This window comes from Aphelocoma coerulescens, assembly GCF_041296385.1.
Source record: "Aphelocoma coerulescens isolate FSJ_1873_10779 chromosome Z unlocalized genomic scaffold, UR_Acoe_1.0 ChrZ, whole genome shotgun sequence".
In the NCBI taxonomy this organism is placed as follows: Eukaryota; Metazoa; Chordata; class Aves; order Passeriformes; family Corvidae; genus Aphelocoma; species Aphelocoma coerulescens.
Genome location: NW_027184085.1, coordinates 19,293,302 through 19,313,813, shown reverse-complemented (window position 1 = coordinate 19,313,813; position 20,512 = coordinate 19,293,302). Strand labels below are relative to the sequence as shown.

Genomic DNA, 20,512 nt, shown 5'->3' with positions numbered 1-20,512 from the left:
TTTAAATGAAATAGTTTTACTCATGCTGCTTATTTAAAGAACATCAGTGGAGGAGTTGCTTGTGTTTTGGGTACGTTTGGCTGGAATAACTGGAGACATACATCAATATGATCAAAGAGAGGAGCTATTCATTCTCTTGCATTCAATGGTGGCTATCATGCAAAAATCAATTATTGAAGCCAGTTAGACTGCCCAAATCCTACTACAAGTTTCAGCAGCCTGTGTTGACTTTGGTCTTTCTGAGCACAGTTCGCATCACTCATCAATCAGTTTAACAAAGTAATACTACACGTTCTCCCAGGAACACAACCGAGGGATCTTTGGACAAGGTCTTTTGTTCACTTCCTGCTGTGGGAGGAATCTCTTGGGTGAAATCAACCTCCTTTCCCTTTAAGACCTTGGTTGTTGTGTCATGTATGGGTGAGCATAACACCTGCAAGTGACGGAGACACCTCTTTTCCTCATCCTGGAAACTCTTATGAGCTGAAGGTCATGCTGATGGTTCTCTATCTTAAAAAAAGATACTGCCAAAGGATCACCCAGGAACTGATATGCTTCAGCAGAAATGGCATTAAATAGCATCCTCTAATCTGACTCAGAAGGCATCACTAAGGACAGCCTCTGCTTGCTCAGGAGAGACTTGCAGAGCTCTTTGGGAAAAGTAGAGGCCCCTGTGAGGATCACTGTTCAGAACAGTCCCTTTTACACATGACTCTAACTGGAGAACTTTTTTATCAGGAATGACAATACATGTTTTAGGTCAACAGACTTTAAAACATTTTGAGTGGACAGACAAGATTCCTCAGTTCCCCCAGGCTTCTGGCTTAAAATGCCACATTTAGTACTGAATATAACCTGTAAGAAGTTTGCTTTACCTCTAAGAAATTTGCCAAGAGAGCACACGATGATGGAAAATTTCCATTCCAGCCAACCTCTTTAGAAGCCATGTCAAGGTGCTTCCCTCAGGTCTCAATCTTGCTGTCACCTGGAAGACTCTTGTCAGTATTCAAGCCAGTGAAATTCCCAGAGCTTAAACCTGAACACTGCCCTGGCTGGCTGCCCTCTGCTGTGTCCTGTAGATTACAAAGGGCTACCCTGGAAAAACAAAACAAAACACGGGATTAAATTATGCTAATTAAAAAGTGTCCATAAAGCAAACCATGGCTTTTTTTTGCCTTTTCAGAAAATGCTGCTCAATAGCAGTTAATTCCCACAGCCCGTTCTGCTAAGAGTTGAGAGCAGCATACAAATCGCCATAGTTTAGGAACAAGACATTAAACTTGGTTTTTCTGGAAAGGCACACAGGAGAGGAAAGACTGGTCAAGATCAGCTGACAAAATTACCTCAGATAGGCCATATCTGAGGCAATTGACTGGAATGTGATCCCAGCAGAAAATGGTTTAGAAGACCAACTAGTCACTCAGTACAGCTTCATCAGAAGCATCACTTAGTTTTACTGACCCCAGACTATGTTTAAACTGAATTCCCAGTCTGCGTTTTAACAACAGACCTCGGAGGGAGGTCCCCACAGTCTGGGAATGTGGTCTAGGCAGAGGTTGTTCCTATCAATGTTACCTGAGTTGTGTTGCAAACATGATAGGATACCAATGTTTTGTAACTATATCCATCATTAGAGCAGTTTCTACAGAGCAGATAAGATCAAAACAAAAGCTCACTGACCCTCTTGCATTTCAAGATTCCATTATCTTTATTACAGAAATCTCTGAATGCAGCTTACTTCCCATTACATATTTAAGTCCGTGTTGTCTCTGACACTCTTTAATTCTCTCAAGATCTTAAAGCACTCTTTTTCTATACTTATTAATTTTACATGGTACTTTGAGACAAGTTAATAACAGTATCCAACTCATCCATTATCCCACTGTTGGGGAACCAAAATGCATGGATGGCAAATCTAGTGCTAACAGGAATGCTTTTCAGATAAAGCTGATTTTCTCCAACTGTGTCAGAACACTAAACAACCTGCTGCTCCTGATCCCTCCAATTTTCTTCTGCTCTATGGAAGACAGTAGTCAAACATACAAGTATTATGAACTTATATTAACGCTTTTCTTCCAAATGCTACATAAATTATGTTATTGCAATTTGTATCTCAGGTTCATATGCTACCACATTGATACTATCCGCACAATGGAGACATAGATTGATTAGTCAGAATACACCACACAGCAGCAGCCATTCTCCTTCCTTGAAAAGGCAACAGGCTCAGGAAGAAAAGGAGACACCAGGGAAGTGCCATATAGTTTTGAATAGGAGGATTCTTCTTTCTGTGCCAATTCCAATACCTACTCTGAAGGCATAGGTGATACAAGGAGACATGGGCCATGCTGTGGTCTTTAGATACCAGTGTAATAATAAACATTTACCTGAAAATTTCAATTCAGGTATTATTAATTATCACAGGAAGCCACAAACCAGCTTGCAATGAGTGATTTATTCATGTAACACACTACTGCTGTATTTGAGATTAGTCTAAAACAAAACAGTACGTTTCTTATCATTATTTTCAGTTCTGAAGTTTAGTGAAGTAAACTCCCAGCATTCACAAAAGTACAGCCATATGTAAAGACTGGATTCATTACACAGATTTTGGTTTTGTTTCCAGCTGAGTAATATGCTGTGAGTCCCCTCTGGGATAACATTATAGTGAAGAATAGGCCCCTAACCTGAGAAAGTCATCTCTCACTGGGACAGATGCAGAAGGAAGGCAGGTTAGAGGGAAACCTAAAAAACCCCTGAGTCTTTGGAAGCAAAACCTAATAAGATCATGGAGGTTCAGGATTTTTAGTTAAATGTCATGGTGCCCTTTTGGAGAAGAAAGAGTATTAGATCCCCATGCATGAACTGAAGACTTTTAGGAAGATGATGACTTTTCAGAGACTGTCTAGGTTATGCCCCAGACTACATGCTCTCACCTAACGTTTGCACCAAAGCATTCCTCATGCACACAGATGTGAAATCATAACTAGAAATACTGCAGCTGAGTCCCTGTCTGGCTTATTGAAAGGACAGAGCTGCCACGGTCATGAACTGAGGGCACCCAAGTTCATGTCGCACTGTGCTGTCCCAGTTTGCAGCTTGTGTCCTTGGCCTCAGGTTCTGAAGGCAGCTTTGTTCCCCACTCTGCCCACTAACTGACTCAGCACCCACCTCCTCTGAGCCTTCTGGAGCACGCTGAAAATTAGGAATTTTCTGGGAGGTTGGCAGGAGGGATTTGCTAAAGATATGAAAGGAATTGTGTGATACCACAGCTCCATCAGAGGGGAAAGCAGTCCACCTTCTATCAGACTGTTTTCTACAACTGTTTCTAGTTGTAAAAACCACGGGTCACACCACAGCTCAGAAGATACAGACAAGTCACCTTATTTACTCTATCACTGGGATTTTTAATTATTTTTTTTTTTAATAGTTTGGTTTGGAAGGGGACCTTGAAAATTATATAGTTTCAACCCGCCTGCTGTGGGCAAGGACACCTTCAAATAAACCAGGTTGCTCTGGTCTTGAACACTTCCAGGGATAGGGCATCCACAACTTCCCTGGGTAGCCTATTCCAGTGCCTCATCACCCTCACAATTTTTTCCTAATATCTAATCTAAACCGACTTTTGTTTTCAAATTGAAAGCATTTCCTCAGTATCTTCCTTCCCATCAGCAGCTGGTTGAGCATTTCATCCCAAAGCAATATGGTGCCCTTTTTATTTCCCTGTGAAAGTGTGGCCCCATAGTCTGACCATGAACACTCCCTGCCTTGTCTTCAAGCCTCTTCAGGCACAATTTTTCACCCTACAGTCAACATAGTTTCATCCCACATGGTTCACTTGGGGCACTAGGCTGCAGTGGGCAGCTGGCACACACCAGGAGCCACTGTGCCAGAGAACATCGTGTTCTGTGGGGAACAACAAGGAAACACAACAAAAACATCAACAACCAACCACTGAAAAAAATACATTGTTTCTAGGCCTCATGCAAGAGAATGGAAGGACTGTGTTAGTGAGCTCCAGGAAAGGCTCAGCCATGTCCAACAGAATAGAAGCACTCCTGTGTTTAATGCTGCTGTTTGCTGCTTGTACTGCTTTCCAGAGTTGAGTATATTATCCCCTGGGATCACAGCTCAAGCCCAAACTGCATCACTTCACTCAGGCTACACATCTGCTTTGCCATCTCAAGTGTGACAGACAAACTTCACGCCCCTGAGTAGCTGTGAAATGTTGCACAGCTTCCCTGCTCCAGTCCCAAGCTAACTGCAGCTTGCTAGCAAAAGGGAAGGATCCACTCCAAAAGTGCTTACAAGAGTTTGGGCGAAAGGTTTTAGCTACAGCCAATGCTAAATGTCTACTGTTGCCTATAGGAAAGTCAGAAGCCTGTAAGAAAATGAGTAAGACTAAGGAATTTTAACAAAAGCAGGTGTAGTGATTGCACCTGGAACCCAAAAATCTAGAATACTTGCTACATACTGGAATTTATTTCAGGATATGAAAAGTAGGGAAGAAGCTGGAAAAAATATGCACTGTATCACACACATACATAGGAAAAATTACATATTCTGAAAAGGGCTGTCACGTCCACATTGCAATTGTAAAAGCTTTTAGATACCAAACACATTACTTTGCTACATACTGGCACCAACGGAAGTGTTAGACAACACCCACGGCTTCTTAGATGCCATTGAAGATTCAATTGGCTTGAAGAACAGAAATTACAAGCTTCACTTCAGGCAGAAGCCAGTATATCCTCTTCCAGAAAAGAGACAGATGTATCTTTTAAAACCTTTATGGGATTTATCATGGTGGTGCCTGTTAGCATCAACGTGCTTAAGGATGTGTTATTATTTTTATTATAAACCCCCTACTTTAAAGTGTTTTATAACTCAGCTGTAAACATATGGCACTTGCAGGGACAGACACAATTCATCTGTTTCTATATCAGCACTTTAAAGAAGTATGCATGCACACACACACACCTAAAAAAATGGTGGCATCCTAGTCTTTAATGCAGTTTTGTAGCCTAAAATTATCTAAATGAAATGACGGAATTGACTTCATCCTCTGACATCACAGCTCTTTACTTTTATTGCTCTTGTATTGTAGCCAGTTATAGTTCATTTTACAAACTTTAAAAGCAACTGCTGCTAGACAGTAACCACTTCTTCTGAGGGTTCTAATGTTACTGCTGCAGGAGCTTCACTTAAGGAGGGAGTCTTCCTCCCCATGCACATTTCTGCAGCAGGCCTGTAGCGAGCTGTTTGACAAGCAAGCAAGCAGTAGTCTGAAAACCTACTTTAGCAGGCACTTACAACAGCTACCTTTAAACAGGAGAATTTTTTTAAGCAGTAGGCTGAAAAAATATTTGATACACTTGCAGAACATCAGTGAGTCAAACAGAGCTGCCGAGAAGCAATTTGTTGAAGTTTTATTTTTCACTCCTGTTCTGCTTTTAAGCTGTTACAATGAAAATAAAGGAAATGAAAAGTTTCTCCATTTAAGAAAGCCTGGAGGTTCCCCCTTCTAGCTTCCCTGGCTTATTCCCTCTTGGCCATTTCTGAGATGTGCTGTGTCTGACGGGCATGGGTCTCTCCAGGCAGAGCAGGATCCATCAGTGGAGCTTTGCAGCAAGGGGTGGAAGTGGGGATCACCACTTCAGACCTGGGCAGATGTCCCCTAGGGTGATGTACTTTTCACAGGTGATCCAGCTCCCTCAGCAGCTGAAGGAACAGGCTGTGCACTCCACTGGGCTTCTAAACCCTCTTGTTAGTTAAGTACTTTATGGAAGTTAACCATTGACCTCACAGTGACTATTCACATACACAAGCTCAGTTGTAAGATCCTATATCTTACTAAAACAGAGCTAAATCCAAAGACAATTCCAGACTTACATCCAGTCTTCATGTTAGGGATCTCTGCCACAGGACTTCTATTCATCCAGTACATAAGGTAAGAATTTGTGGAAAAAAACTCAAAAGCCAGATGTATTTCGTCTTTTGGAATTACAGCTTCCAGAGATCTGTATCTTGTATGTGCTTTCTGTAACATGAAGAGGGCTCTGCAGTTATGCTGCTGAACATAAAATAAATATAGCAAGCTGGAAACCACCACTGTTTGGAAAAGCCAGACATCAAGGATGCACTGCACTAGGCAAGGAATATTCTTTATAGCAGAATTCCAAAACTCTGTATTTTCTGAATTTAATCACAAATCCACAGTGTTGCAATTCATTAAGTGTCCCAGTTTTTACATACAGAAAATCGCCAGAACTGCTGGCAAGTTGGAACATCTGCAGAAAGCTAAGAGCTGCACAGAAGAGCATTCACTTCAAACAAAGGCAACAGTCAGTCAGGCTCAGGGACAGGACAGGAGAACCCAACACAGGGAGGCTGTAAGGAAGATCTGTGATCTCCCTCAGTCACATGCCCTGCACAGGGCTCAACCTGCTGCCTGAATCCTCACCATTATTTGTACATTAGAGAAGCAATTACTACTAGTGAAAAGAGGGACCAAGCAGTTTCTCCCAGGCTACCTATGTCCATGGCTTATCAAGACACATACTTAAGGACAGAAACAAACATGCTGACTCATTGTTTTTTCCCCCTTGCTGCCCTCTGGCCTGGCAATAGCATGCCCTTGCAGGATGACCATGGATATGGTATCAGCTAGACAACTCGGATGGTCCATGAATCAGTCCACAAATGCTTCACCCAACTGTCACATCTGAAGAAAAGCTTTGGCTATGGATAATAGCCATGTTTGGACTTGGACACCCACACACACACACACACTGTCCCCCCACCATGAGGCGAGTCTGCTGAACATGCTCACCTGTAAGTGCACACTTGAGCGGCAACAAAAGCAAAACCACTGTGAAATTACTGGCAAATTCGGGTCCTGAACTCAGCAGATACTAAATCTCAGGCTTCTGCTCAGTGCTCCCAATTGCAGCTGCACTTCTCAAGCACCTGTCCAAATGCTAGCAATGTCTTTCATTTTATTTCCTATCAGTAGAAAACAGAGATTTGAAATTGCTTCTGGTAATAGATAACCTAGATGTATTGTAAGTAACGCAGGGAGAGCAATAAGATAGCCCAGGGTGACTGCTGATGTGGCAAGCGTGCCAGAAACATGCTGTTCTCCAGTCTGGCAACACAAACAGGTGCATAAACTAGCGTTTTCATACTGGGCTCAAGAGTCAGTGCCATTTTAGTGCATCCAGTCAGGTCTCCCACACACACTCACAAACTGCACATGGACCATTCGTGTACTAAACAACCGGCAACTAAAAAGACAAAATCATCCTGTCTGGTTTGTCTGAACTTTTCTAGGAGTGGAGAATTTGTGCCTTGGCAGTGCATATGCTTAGTGATGCACTTCCAACTCTGCCAGTAATTACTGTTTTCTTCATTTTATTCTCTGATGAAAGACGAAATATTTTAAGTTATTGCCTTAAAAAAAAAAAAAAAAAGCTTTTTGGCATCTGGCTTTTACTGCCTGCATTTGCTGTGCAAGGAGGTCCAAATGCTCACAGAATGAATGACTCTGATCAAACTCTGATTAGAGCCATATTACTTCCTCATGAGTAGTGGCCACTTCTTCTGTGCAACTGAGGATAGCACATGCAGCCCCTAATTACCTGAAGTGCAGTAACTTACCAGTGTTAGGCTCAAGGCTTCCATACAAAGTAAAACCGAACCCAATCTGGACAAACTCTACTTGTTACACTAAGGTAATGCAATCCAGCAGTTCAGAGAGGAACATGGTATAACATTGTACAGACCATGTGACTGGTGAGATAAAAAAAAGGGAATTGCTGAGATATGGAAAAAGCCCTGGATCATTCCAGATGGAGAATACAGTGATAGGTGGGAAAATGCAGGCTGTGAAACCAAAGCCACCATGCAATAGTTAAGTCTTTTTCACATGGACTTGGCTTCACATAAAATACTGATAGGTTCAGAGCAGATGAAAACTCTTCAGTACAGTCTCCCTCCACAATCACCACTCCATAAGGCAATGCTTAAGTTTCTTTTTCAGTATTTTGGTATCATCTCACACTAATATTTCCAAACATGCCTGTTTAGGCTTCTCAGTTTCTCATTATATGATTTAGACAAAGAGTACAAAAGACCTGCTGAATTACTAAGTAGCAGCCAAGCTAAACTGCTCAGAAGAGTATCAAAAGCCTTTCAGGACATAAGTGTTTTTAAATTAGACTCCAGATTTTCGAGAATAGTTGGAGAGGCTCATTTTTCAAAATTAAAAGTCCCCAGACCTTGCAGCATGACAGATGTGAAGACAACCTCCTGAAGGATGTAAAAATTGCAGGCTGCTGGAGAACAAAGTATGCACTGGGTCAGACATTTGTACTGACACCGAGGACTGGTGGAGCAAACACATCCTGAGTAACCAGGCAGAGTCTTCCCATGCTGCATCTACACCATACCCGGAATCAGTCATCAGGTGACTAGGGAAAAAAGGGTTTTAAAGTAAGAAAAGAAAGCACCATCTAAAAATACCTCCTTACCCTCTCTCCCACCAAAACCAGCTGGAGACCAGTGATGATTGCTGCAATGGTGTTAAGTAAGAGCTGCCTTTCACACCTTCATAATGCAACAGGCAGAGTATGAGTGTGAAGAAATTCCTCTCCAAGTACATTTGTTCATTTCAGGAACAAGTTAACATGTCTTCCACTTTGATGTGTATTTGGGATATTTTTAATCAATCTACTGATCTACTAAACATGTTCAAAGTGTCTATTAGGGGCACCAAAGACATGTTTTCTTCAGAATCCACAATTTCTATTCATTTAAGTGGCCCGCTCCTGTTAAGAGTTTTACAAATGGCATCTTGCTGGGAAAGCATTTCATGTAAATTTCCCTGTTGCAGCCTTGGTCTCCTGAATTGGTTTGGTTGTGCTGCTCAAGGTTCCTCAAGATGTAGGCAAGATGGCCCAAGCAAGGCCAGTCTTTGTCCCAAACGCTGCCTTCTCAGAGGGGACAGAAGGCTTCAGAGATACCATTTGATAAGAGGTAAGTTGCCATCTGCCTGACTCTTGCCTGGGCATTGCAAAAGCCAGGCAATATAGTGTTACAAACAAGACATTATGCGGCTTAATGCAATATAGATTGTCTGGAATTGAAGGCCACAAACCCTAAATGATCTTTCCTGCCCACTGACCAGGCAGAATTTGGCACTACTTCTCTTGCTACTGCTTTTCTTATAACTAACAGGCTTCCCAAAAGCGTCTGCCAACATTAGCCTTGATGTAATTCCAAGCAGCTTCACCAGAGGAATATTTAGCTCTGTCCTTAATTACCCTCATCCATTTTTTGACTTTCCAGAATCCTTCTGTGAACAGTGATGTGCCTTTGATGCCTGAGACACCAAACCAAGACTTCTCTGTGGTCGGACAAACAATTCCAAGGTCAGAGTGGTGGAAAGGCAGACAGCGCTGGTTTTGCATGTCAGCTGTGGCTGCTCCCTTAGGCCTCATGAACTCACCAGCCCCTGCATCAGCTCACCCTTCTCACTCACTGCTCCACAGATACTTCCAACTTCACAGATCATGGTTACCAAGCAATAGCTCTGTTGCTCATTTTACATCATCAGACCACAAGTATATTACCTTTCATGTAAACATTTTTCCAAATACGAAGCTCTTTAAATTACATACCCAAGAGGATGAAGGCTAATGAGGAAGAAAAAATCATAACAACGAAAGCATTTGTCACAAAATTCAGTAAAAGACTCATTGGGTGGCTTCATGATTGTGGTACTTCCTAGTCATAACTGCTCTCTACCTAAAGAGCCATAGAAATTAGTCAAGGTTGTCTTTAGAAATAACTTGTGCTTTGTAGTCAATATATGTTAATAGAAACTTAGATCCTGTGACCTTGGAGTTGTCTGCACATGCAGCAACTGATGTCATTTTCTTTTTAAGACACATTCTTTTCCTCAGAGCATACAATTCTCTACTTTTAGTAAAAGAAGGGATACAGATAGTACCATAAAGATGGACTGCAAACACCTCTGCTGACAGGCAGGTGCTGCTTGATGCTGATGGCCCAGGGTGTTAGTGGAGGCAAGATGCATCGCCCCATGTGCAGTATGGAGCACACACTGCTTAACAGGAGGCAGATCCCAGCAACCTCTTCTCATGAGTAAAGCTGTATTTGACATTTTGCTGTCTCTCCAGTTAAGATTGTTACAAAGCTTTTTGTTTCACATTCAGTATAATCTTGCGTGTTGCAAGGCAAGGGTCCGGCAAAACATTTTGTGGTTTATGCTCCTATTTGCCCCACTTACCGCTGCACCAAGTACAAACTTTAAATGGGGCAAGCATTTAAAAGGATGGAAAAATATTTGTCTGTGAATATTTTATCTCTAGCCAAAACTGCAGAGCAAGAGGATACCTGAGGGTATCATACTTCTGAATTCTGTAAAGGTATTAGCTATACTGCTATTTTTCCAAATCATATCTTCCATTAAAATTAGATGAACTCCTAGAAATTTTGTTTTTAAAGCAGAAATGGAAGGTTGTAGGATTTTTCAGTAAAAAATCTGCATTTTTTATCAAATTGAAGGCAGCTTAGTGAAAAAAAAAAAAATTACTGCAAATTCACTCTAACTACACCTCAGAAGACAAAATTTCCATGTAAGCAGCACCCCAGTTTTGCTGCACTTGTTACTTACACCCACTTACATGAAAATCTGAATTGCTAAAAAAAAAAAACCAACTCCTGAAAGGAAAAGTTCAAACTAATTTGACAGAACACTAAAGAAATATTAAAGAGTGACTTTCAGACTTTTGAAAGCCTCTAGCAAGAGCCCTCAGGCTCTTCTTTTTTTCGTGGATTCCTCCTGCCTTCACAAGAGCAAGGACATATTGAGACACAAGAGATTGGCCAAGCCTCTACTGGTCCTTGAGGGCTTGTAACATGGTGTAAACTGCACTGCACAGCACCAGTGCAGGCACAGAAGAGATTTTATTCAGTCATGAAAATAAGCGAAACAAACTTCCACCAGTTCTGCAAGAAGCAGCCATGTGCTCGTCCAAACCAGGTGGCAACCATCATGACTGCATTTAAATTTAACGCCTGGTCTTCAGAGAGGCTTCAGTTTTGCAATCTACAAAATCCACAATCACTCTTACCGTGGCATTATATGTAAAATTCAAAAAAAACCAACTAAAACAACCACAAAAAAAAGCAACCATGCAAACCCTATTACAGAATGGAGTGATACTTCCTCTTTTCCTTACTGTGCCACTGCCTATGACAGATAATTCATCTAGCACAAAGTAACAACCCAAAAATGTAATGAGAATTCAATACCTGGAAGGAATTGAAGTCACAGAATGTAACAGAATGTTAGCACTATTAGGTCAAGACATCTCAGCTGTTAGCAAGACTTGGTAAAAGGCTCATATTTTACATGGCAATTGTACAAAGATTCAGACCTTTTCCTTCTTAATCTTCAGTGATGCAAGCCTCACCGTCGGAATTCATGGTTACACTGATGTCTCTGATAGTTGTTTACTGCATACTAATTCTCTTTTCATCTGAAGATACTAAAAAAAAAGGAATTGAAGGTGTTCAGACCATGTAGTCAAATATGACATCAAGTAACATTCCTAAGACAATTAAAATGTTGGTAAAGCAGAAAGCTCCTCTTCAATTTGCAACCATGTCATATTCCATTATTCTCAGACGGCTAGAAAATACACACAATTCCTATGGAGTAAATGCTCCAAAAAGTAAAAGTATCAGCTATCAGCTGATGAACAGGAACTTCATGCTGGGTGGCATGAGCTGCATGACTCAAAATACACAAAACACTTTAGAAAAGCCAATCAATGAACAGAAGAACTATCCTTGAATGCTTCTGCAGCACATCTCAACTCTCATGGTCGCCCTAATAATCCAGAGTGGAAACACACCCACACACACCCAGAATCCTACCAGGACGACACATCAAGGCTTACTGTTTGATGTACAGAACACACATCTTCAGACACAGGCAGCATTTGGCCCCTCCTCTGAAGCACCAGGTCCTCTTCCACCAGCAGTTGTGAACACTACCATTCCTCAGCAGATTTTTGAGGAACACAACATTTACTTCCTGGACTTGGTGGTCATACTGCATACCACCAACACTGCACTGAAGTTGTAAGATGGGCATTCAGATCTATGAACTCACTGTAACACAATTCAATTCCAGTAACAGACACCATTAAAGGAGGCAGAATAAACTTTCAAAAAACTAATTTTAATCAAAACAAAAAAATTGTTGATCATTAACAAGTTTATAAAACAGTGATTTAGTTACATAAATAAATTGATATCAGTGTATCAAATCTTAATTACTTTCAACTTCATGAGCATGTTTACATGGGTGATGAAGTACAACCTTTTTACCTATTATAATAAATAAAATGGAGAGCATGAAATAGTTTTTCTAAACAAAAATACCTACAAACATACCTCTAGCATGTTCTCTAATGAAGGGAACAAGAGACACTGGACAACTTTTGCACCAAAACATAAAAACTGCTTTAAAAAGCACAAGGATACAGAACCATCAGCTAAAGTAAAGACACTATACTGTAACCAAAGTTGGTACTTAATAATATAATGAACAGTTTGGTAGTTAGATCTCCAGTTTGGTTATTTTAAAGCATTAAGACAAGGCAAGATAGAAGGCTGCTTTTGTTTGAGTAATTCTAGAGAAAATAAAATATATTAAAAAAACAAACCGAAAAGTAGAACAGTCATACCTACACAACTTTCTGTCCTGCACAAAGTCAAAATACCTATGCAGAATATATATATAATATATATATATGTTATTTGTGCACAAAGGTTAGCTTATTATTAGCTCACTGCAAAGGCGTAACGTATCATGTCAATCATTTTGGAAAACATTTTGCGTTTTGTGTCAAAAAGGGTATTCTTTAAGTCTTCTAGGCTAGGAGGCACAAACCCCAATTCTGGCATACTGTATTCTTAATGCTAAGGCTTGCTGCTCTGGCTGCGTATTTTTTGTTGTCCCTCTTTACTATAGTGCCTGTTACAAGCATGTGTGTATGTGTGTATACATATATATGTATACACAGGTTGTATAAATATATATATATAAAATTTTCCCCAATAGGTATCAGTCCAACCATGCAATCCAAAAGGTGGCTCTGCATAGATGCCCAGCATATAGTTCACCACCTGAGCCAACCCTGAAGCAAGGCGCACTTTAGTCCTTCTGATAGGTTTTTTTTGTTTAAAACCAAGCTACTGCAGCTTCAAGTATTTTGCATTACATAGATTTTTTTATAAATTAGTTAATGTTATATTTTTCAATATTCAGACATATACTATAATATATATACAGTACAATAAATGCTCTCATTCTTTTTTTAATTTTTTTGATAAATCCCTGAGAATGTATGTTGACAGTCGCTAAGTTTCCACATGCACAAGCATTGTGTGCCATGCTTCTGGATGAACAGCACTGCAAAGCCACGTGGTCAGCCTTTAACTATTAGTATTTCATTTGTTGGTTTGTTTAAATATGCTGAAATGTAAGGATGAGTTACAAAGGAGTAAAGCTGAATCCATTCGAGGTACTTATCACAGGATGGAGGTGTTCTGTTTGGTTTTTAAAGCCATTGCAATATATGTTTGTTTTTGAGGCTGTGAACACATACAGAAAGAACAGGAGAGCGATGTGGGCTTTTGCCACTTGACAACATATACTCAGTGTAAACCAAACCTTTTTAACCTCTCTCTCATACAAAACAGAAAAAAAGAAAAAAAAATTAAACACACAAACTTTCACAACATGACAGTTTAGTTTGCAAACTCAATATAACTATACACATATAATACCGGTGTGGCTCTGTTTCTTTAAGTTAAAAAGGATATAAAGGCAGGCTCAAGTAAAAACAAACCACCCCTCCCCCCCCGATCCCCATTCACTCATTTTCATCAACCAAACCGTTCACGAACCAGCATCATCAGTTTCTTTTTGCCTTTGTAGATTTGTTTTAGGTTGTCAATAAACTGTGTAAACTGGATGTGACCATCATGAGCCATTAGGAAGGTCTCTCGTGCCTTGCTGAGGAACTCTATAAACTCACTATAGTGTCGTGGGCTGATGTGAGTGAGACGTGAGTGAGTTGTATTAATGTAGGCTCCGATTGTGGCATCCAAGAGTTGCCGTAAAGGGGCTTTGTCCAGTGACATGAGCTTACCAGAGTTCCTCCTTCCATGAAGTCCCACCATGCCAGGAGTGGTCAAAGTACACCTACGCAAAATGTCTGACAGTACTGTTGCACACTTGACACTTTTGACCACCAGAGGTATTATAGCTGCTAGCTCATTTTTCCCAAGGGAGTGGCTGAGCGCACATGCCCACAGAACGTCATTAATGGCAGGGTGTGTGTCCTGATTGTAACTCAGGTTGAGATGTGTCATGGCCAAAGTGGCCAGCTTGTAGGCCCGCATGGGGTAACCACGGTGCTCCATGTATCGTGCTATGGTAAAAAGCTGCGAGTAGCTCATGCCAGTTGTAGCAGCATCTAGAACGATTTGGTAAGCGGTCTCAAAAGCTATGTGATCCTTTTCACATAGGGTCAGTGCAGAGAGGGCACAGTTTTGAGGATCCTTCATGGCACACTGTAGAGCAAGCGTCCTAGCACTGCCGGCCAGCTTCTCCTGCTGATGGCAGTCCAGATGCAGACGGACGATGGTGCTGTTTGACATCACTGTTGTAGCAACAATACTAGTGGCTTCTGTTGGAGTGAAAAGTGTAAACCAGTTTTGCATGATACTATCCAGTGCATAAACACCTGGAGAGAGAAAGAACGGATTAGCCACAACTGATAAAATCCAGAAGATAGAGATGTTCAGCAGATTATAATTCCCACAAAGTCTAAGAGGTTACCAGTATATCCCAGCAAGAAGGGCTCACACACAGCATGGCTAGAAAAGGACATTAAAACTGAGACTACTGTGCAAACTCTGCAGCAATCACATAAATCCAGAAAATAACAGAAACAGCTTGCAAGACAAACTTTAATCTCCTGTTGTGACAGCTGAGCTGTTTTATTTATTATTTAAGACAATTTGGGTAAAATGTTCTGGCTCATTTGGTCTCATCATCTCACTCAAAAGCAGGCCTCACCTTCCACACCAGGGCAATAGCAACCTCTTTTCTCACCATCAATCGCAAGGCACAGCACATATGAAAAGTAGGCAAAATGGCTTTCTTAAGAGAACACCATGGCATACTTAAGGAGAAGTTACTAAGCACACCATAAAGCAATCAAATTCGTGAGTACATGACCATCAAGGTCCTTATCAGGGAAATACAATGAGCAATACGAACTCCTGGATACTATATTCTCAGTGCCACTGTATTCCCAGTGTGTTTGGCAGAAGGAGGAAAAACTGACTGACTGGTTTCAAAAATTGAACCTACAGTTAACTGGAGTGCCTTATTTGTAGGGACAGTTTACACACATTTGTGAGCCCACCTAAACCCCACACAGAAGTCTTCATTTTCTCTGCAGGACTCTGATGCTTCCCATGCACCCCTTCACTCACTTGTAACAATACATCATAGCAGAGAATACCATATCTTCATTTAAATAAACAGATTCCTAGTGTTATCATATTGATTCTTTACTGTGTTGATAAGTCTCAAGAGTACTTTGCATGACACTGTAGGTTCTTTATGGGACACTTCTATTAGAATATGTAAACCAATTTAAAGCAATATTAAACCCAGTATTTTATTTGCTGAGATGCAACTGCATGAAATAATACTCAAGCACTAATATCTATAAGATAGCCTCAGCAAAAATTATCTTAGCAAAGATATAAAAGCACTAAAACAAGAGCATTGCATGAATATTTGCAGACACAGACTCCTTTCTGGCTGAGGGCATACAAAGGCAAGCTCTATTTCCTGCTATTGACAACAATATATTCCCAGCTAAGCATAAAGCAAAGAATTAACTAATCCAGAGAATAAGCAGCAGCAATCCTCTGAAGTTCTGAAACTCAAGAAGCATCTGTGCAATACAATTCAACTCAGATATATGAAGAAGAAATAAAACAGAAAAACCTGCTCTCCAGAAATACCTTTACTGACAATTAAAATGGTTCCATTATCATAAGTACTTAGATTGTTCCCATTAGCATTGCTGCTGATTTTTTTTTAACAGCTGTACAGCTTTTAATACACTCATCTTCATTTTCAGACTCTGTATCCTCACCTTGAAGGATTCATTTTCAGGGTCTGTATCCTCACCTTACCTGTATTAAGGTAAACGTTAATACAGAAGGTTTATGGGATGCCTCATGAAGACACACAGGAAATCTATGGCAAAGCCCAAAAATGATCAGAACATGCTACTTGAGAGAGCACTGTTCTCTCACTTCTGTACTGAGTATTTTGGGTACTGAATATTTGCATTGGGTACTTCCCAAAGGTTATGCACACCCCCACCTTATGGGGGAAAGAAATCACACTGTGTTACTCAACTATTGTCTCATTTGCTTTGTGCCTAAAAACACCCACTAAATGACTGCCATAATGTGTTCTCACCAAAGGAATTTTAGAGATGCACGTAAAGTGGGAGGCATTTGCAGAACTTGGGTGTTGACAAGGAAGATCAAGCCCTGTAAGAGTAGCTGACAAGAGAAACATACCTACTTCTGTTGCACATGTTACCAACCACCTCACCATTTCCCGCCGTCGCCAATTCAGCGTTGACAGTGTCATCCGCATCACCTGTTAAAAGAACACAAACAAAATAAAAATTAATTATATTGCAAACCATGGCCACAGACCAACAGATAGGAATTTCAAGGTACTCAAATACACTGCAGTTAAAAATGGCAGCCTCTTGCCCTCTCCATTACCTCTTCTACAGCTGATATGTCAAACAATTTGAAAAACACTATTCAGATATTTTTGAACAGCATTACAGAGAGTAATTCCAGCTGAAGATCCTTTAAGGATAGAGAACAGAGACTGTTTATCTGTGGGGAAGAAAAAACTCTACCCCATATAAAGGCCTTCTCCCAAGTAACAAAAACTATCAATCAATTACCAATTACTGAAATTAAATTACATAATGTCTCCTCCCTCTATGCACAAGTATATAGATAATCACTGTGCGACATTCCAGGGCATATCTAGTCAGCTACTAGATACTGAATACAGACAACCTAATTACAATTAAGTTGAGGGGAAAAGAAGGGGGAATCATCTGTAGACCACTAGAGACGGTGCTGACACTGTTTTGTGCAGGAAAAGCATTACTTGTAGGAAGCTACACAGATGAGAATTACTACCAGGAAACTGCTATGCATCTTCCCTCTGGAAAACAAATCTTTTAAGATTCTTAAAAGATCTTTGGTAAGCTTGGAACAGAAGAGTAGGTAAATTCTACCACAGTTCCAATTCATTAGAAATCCTGGGATTGAGAACAAAGTAAGAGTTTGTGATATTACTTTCACTAGACCTCACTGAAGACATTCTGATGACACTGCCAACCACAAAAGAGTATCCACGGATACAGTAATATTCAAAATGTGCTGTTTTCATTGAATGATACTTGGTGAAAGCTTGAGGTGACACACAGGTCAATTGTAAGGATTTTTCTCTCTCTCACATAAACATTTAAGGCAAATGAAACAAGAAGATTTCCACAGTGACCATGGAAATATGAAAGCCTAACAAAGCATACAGAAACCTCAGCTTTTTGATTAAAGATTTTAGTACCTTTCTTCAGCATGAGAAGCAACTGGGAAAATATCCTTTCCCCAGAAGTGTTTGGAGCTTTATTTACTGAAGCAAAGTAATAAATGGTTTTCTGATCTTTGCATGTTTGGTTTAAGAATTCCCTGAAGAGGGATGGAGATATTTCTTTTTGTTGAAATGAACTGTGTAAACAATCAGATTCAAAAGTGTCAGGTAATATTACTACTTGGTGGTCTCCTTTTAGCTTGCAAAGCTTCTCCTCAGAGCCTGAAAACTGATCGGTGGTGGTTGTACACCTCAAGAACAGTCAGATGCAGAACAGTCTATGCCACAGCTTGTGGAGTACAGGATTTTGAAGGAAGTGAGAGTGCTGCTCTCAACATGGTCTGCCTTAGCAACTGGTCATTATGGTTGACCTTGGCTTTCAACAAGCATGTACCAGTTCTCATTTAGGGGAAAGGAAGAGAAGGAAAAGGAAGAAACCCCTGAAGACCATGCAGAAAACACAGTGCATTTCTGGCAAGCAGAGCAATTTTATTTTCTAGCCAGTCCTACATATAATCCTGAACCCACTGCACTGGTCCTCTCTCACCCCTGAACCAAAAAGTGCAGCCAGCGAATGCCAGCTCTGTGTTCCCCCTGAATGGCACAAAGGGGCTGTGCAGATTCTTTGTCTGTGTTTACCAGTACATTGAGCCTTGAACTAGAAAACAGAACTTAAAACCAAGTCAAGACAGAGCCCAAAGACGGTATCCTTTCCCATGCTTAAAAGCTACACCCACCAACACTGCATCAAATTTATTTCTTCTATTATAATAACAACAAATGACGGAAATACCTGAAGGCCCAACTCCAGAGAAACTTTCAGAAGAGTTATATCTGGCAAGCTATCCATGAGTGTTGCTATTTTAAATGCATCCTGGGCAAGTTTGAAGATGTGTGATGAGGAGTGTATATTTTTCTGGATGGATTCTAACACTGTTTCCAGTCTCCGAACATCACCTGCAAGGTGTAAACAGAATCACCAAAAGAGAACAAGCTTCCAAAACACCCAGAGATCCATTATAACTGAGCCTGACATTGCTATGCAAGAACATGATGTTTCAGTTATACACACTTTGTTTTCAGAAACCTTCCATAATAAAATCACGTATGAATGAAAGATACCAGAGAGCACAAACTCTTCTGTCTGAAGGTGTTAGTGCAGTGCAGGGCCAAAAGTCACTCTGATTTGTGAATTTTAGAAGTGACTTGTCTGCTCCTGTGTCTCATAGTCAATGTCATGTGTCAGGAGAACAAAAAGCTGTCTCATCAGCCTCATACCAAGCTCATCTAGTACCAGCTAACTAAATTACCTACTTTGCTAGAAAATTACATGACAAATTTAAGCCAGTTCAGTTTGTCGTACCCGTTTCAAACTCGTGTCAAACTGTGATCTGGATTCCTAAATTCAAGTTTTATGATCTGTTTACCCATACAATATTAAAAGCTTACATTTAGTTGAGTACATAACTGACAGCAATGTACCTTTGGCTGCTGTTAGCATGGTTGACGCCAGCTCACACTGCTGGGATTCAATGTGACTTAGGGTGAACCAGCGGGGATACCGGTTTGGAACAACAGATGCAATGTGGTGAGGGCGGGACAGGTCTCCTGAAGGAGCTGTGGATTCCAGTACCAGCAATCTGAAATAAGTAAGAAATCCTCTTTCATTAAACCACTATTACATCTGGTTGCTCACGAGCTAAACTAAAGCTGCAAGAATACTTGGTATTGTCTATGCAATATGCTTTTTCAGTTTCAGAAAAAAAAAAAAAATCAGAAAACCACTTCTCTTCTTGGGGAATCTCAAAAGTCCACTTGCCAAACTTGCCTACATCAATAGGCAAGTTAACCTTTAACCTACCAATACTTTATAATGTGCCATAAACTGATGTTAGGGTCCCAAACAGCAGTGACAGAGAAGTTTCCTTTAAAATTATTTTCAGACTCCATTTTCTCATCGAGTATTCATCAATCAGCAACAGTCTTATCACCAAAGGAATATTCATACTTAAAAAATTTAAATTCATGTGTTGTTGACTACCAAAATCCAAGTGACAGCCCACAGCAAAAGACTCAACTGATAGCCCTTGCAATACACTAAATAAAGACAGTATAGCAGATACTCTATAAATGCCAGTATAAAAAGCAGGAGTGAACAAAACCAGGCATTTTTATTCAATACAATTAAGCAGAATTTCAGCATATAAAAGGTTAAAGAAATAGTAATAAGGCAATGTCCAGAAGAAAAGCTTTTGCAGTGCTTAGCTTCTTGGTGCTTCTTAGTATCTGAGGTCTGTTTCTAACAGCTTTTATATGCAAATGATTTTGTAGAAGAAAGTCATCGGAGAGGATCAAGGAAGTTGCATCTCTTTTTTCAACAGAATTGCAACTACCCAACATTGAAAAATCCAATGCACTGTGTTTTCAGTGATGGAGTAAGCTCATTTAACGTAAGTTATAATTTCTTAAAGAAATACCTAAGTTCTGTAAGCAGCTGTGGAGTATGACTTTTTTTTTTTGCGGTAAGATGGATTTAAGTTCCATCCGTTTTTTTTTTTTAGATTCCTGAAGCATATGATATATTAGGATAATAATAATATAGTATAGTATAGTAGTATATTTAAGAATTCACTAAGAAAGGTAATTTTGAATATATGGGAAAGCATCTGGAAGGCATATAAAATATAACACACC

At 40.2% G+C, this 20,512-nt stretch overlaps 1 protein-coding gene across 3 annotated transcripts in view; it reads right to left on the bottom strand.

Annotated features, from left to right (window-relative positions):
* Positions 1-12,253: 12,253 nt before the first annotated feature.
* ZSWIM6 (zinc finger SWIM-type containing 6) overlaps positions 12,254-20,512 on the bottom strand; it is a 110,796-nt gene continuing 102,537 nt past the window's right edge. For all 3 annotated transcript variants that reach the window (XM_069001335.1, XM_069001336.1, XM_069001337.1), the window contains 4 exons: positions 19,301-19,458; positions 18,612-18,775; positions 16,717-16,798; positions 12,254-14,849 (listed from right to left, as the gene is read on the bottom strand). In XM_069001335.1, coding sequence (XP_068857436.1) covers positions 13,987-14,849; positions 16,717-16,798; positions 18,612-18,775; positions 19,301-19,458 — 1,267 coding nt within the window. In that variant the 3' untranslated portion in view covers positions 12,254-13,986. The remainder of the gene's footprint in view (positions 14,850-16,716; positions 16,799-18,611; positions 18,776-19,300; positions 19,459-20,512) is intronic.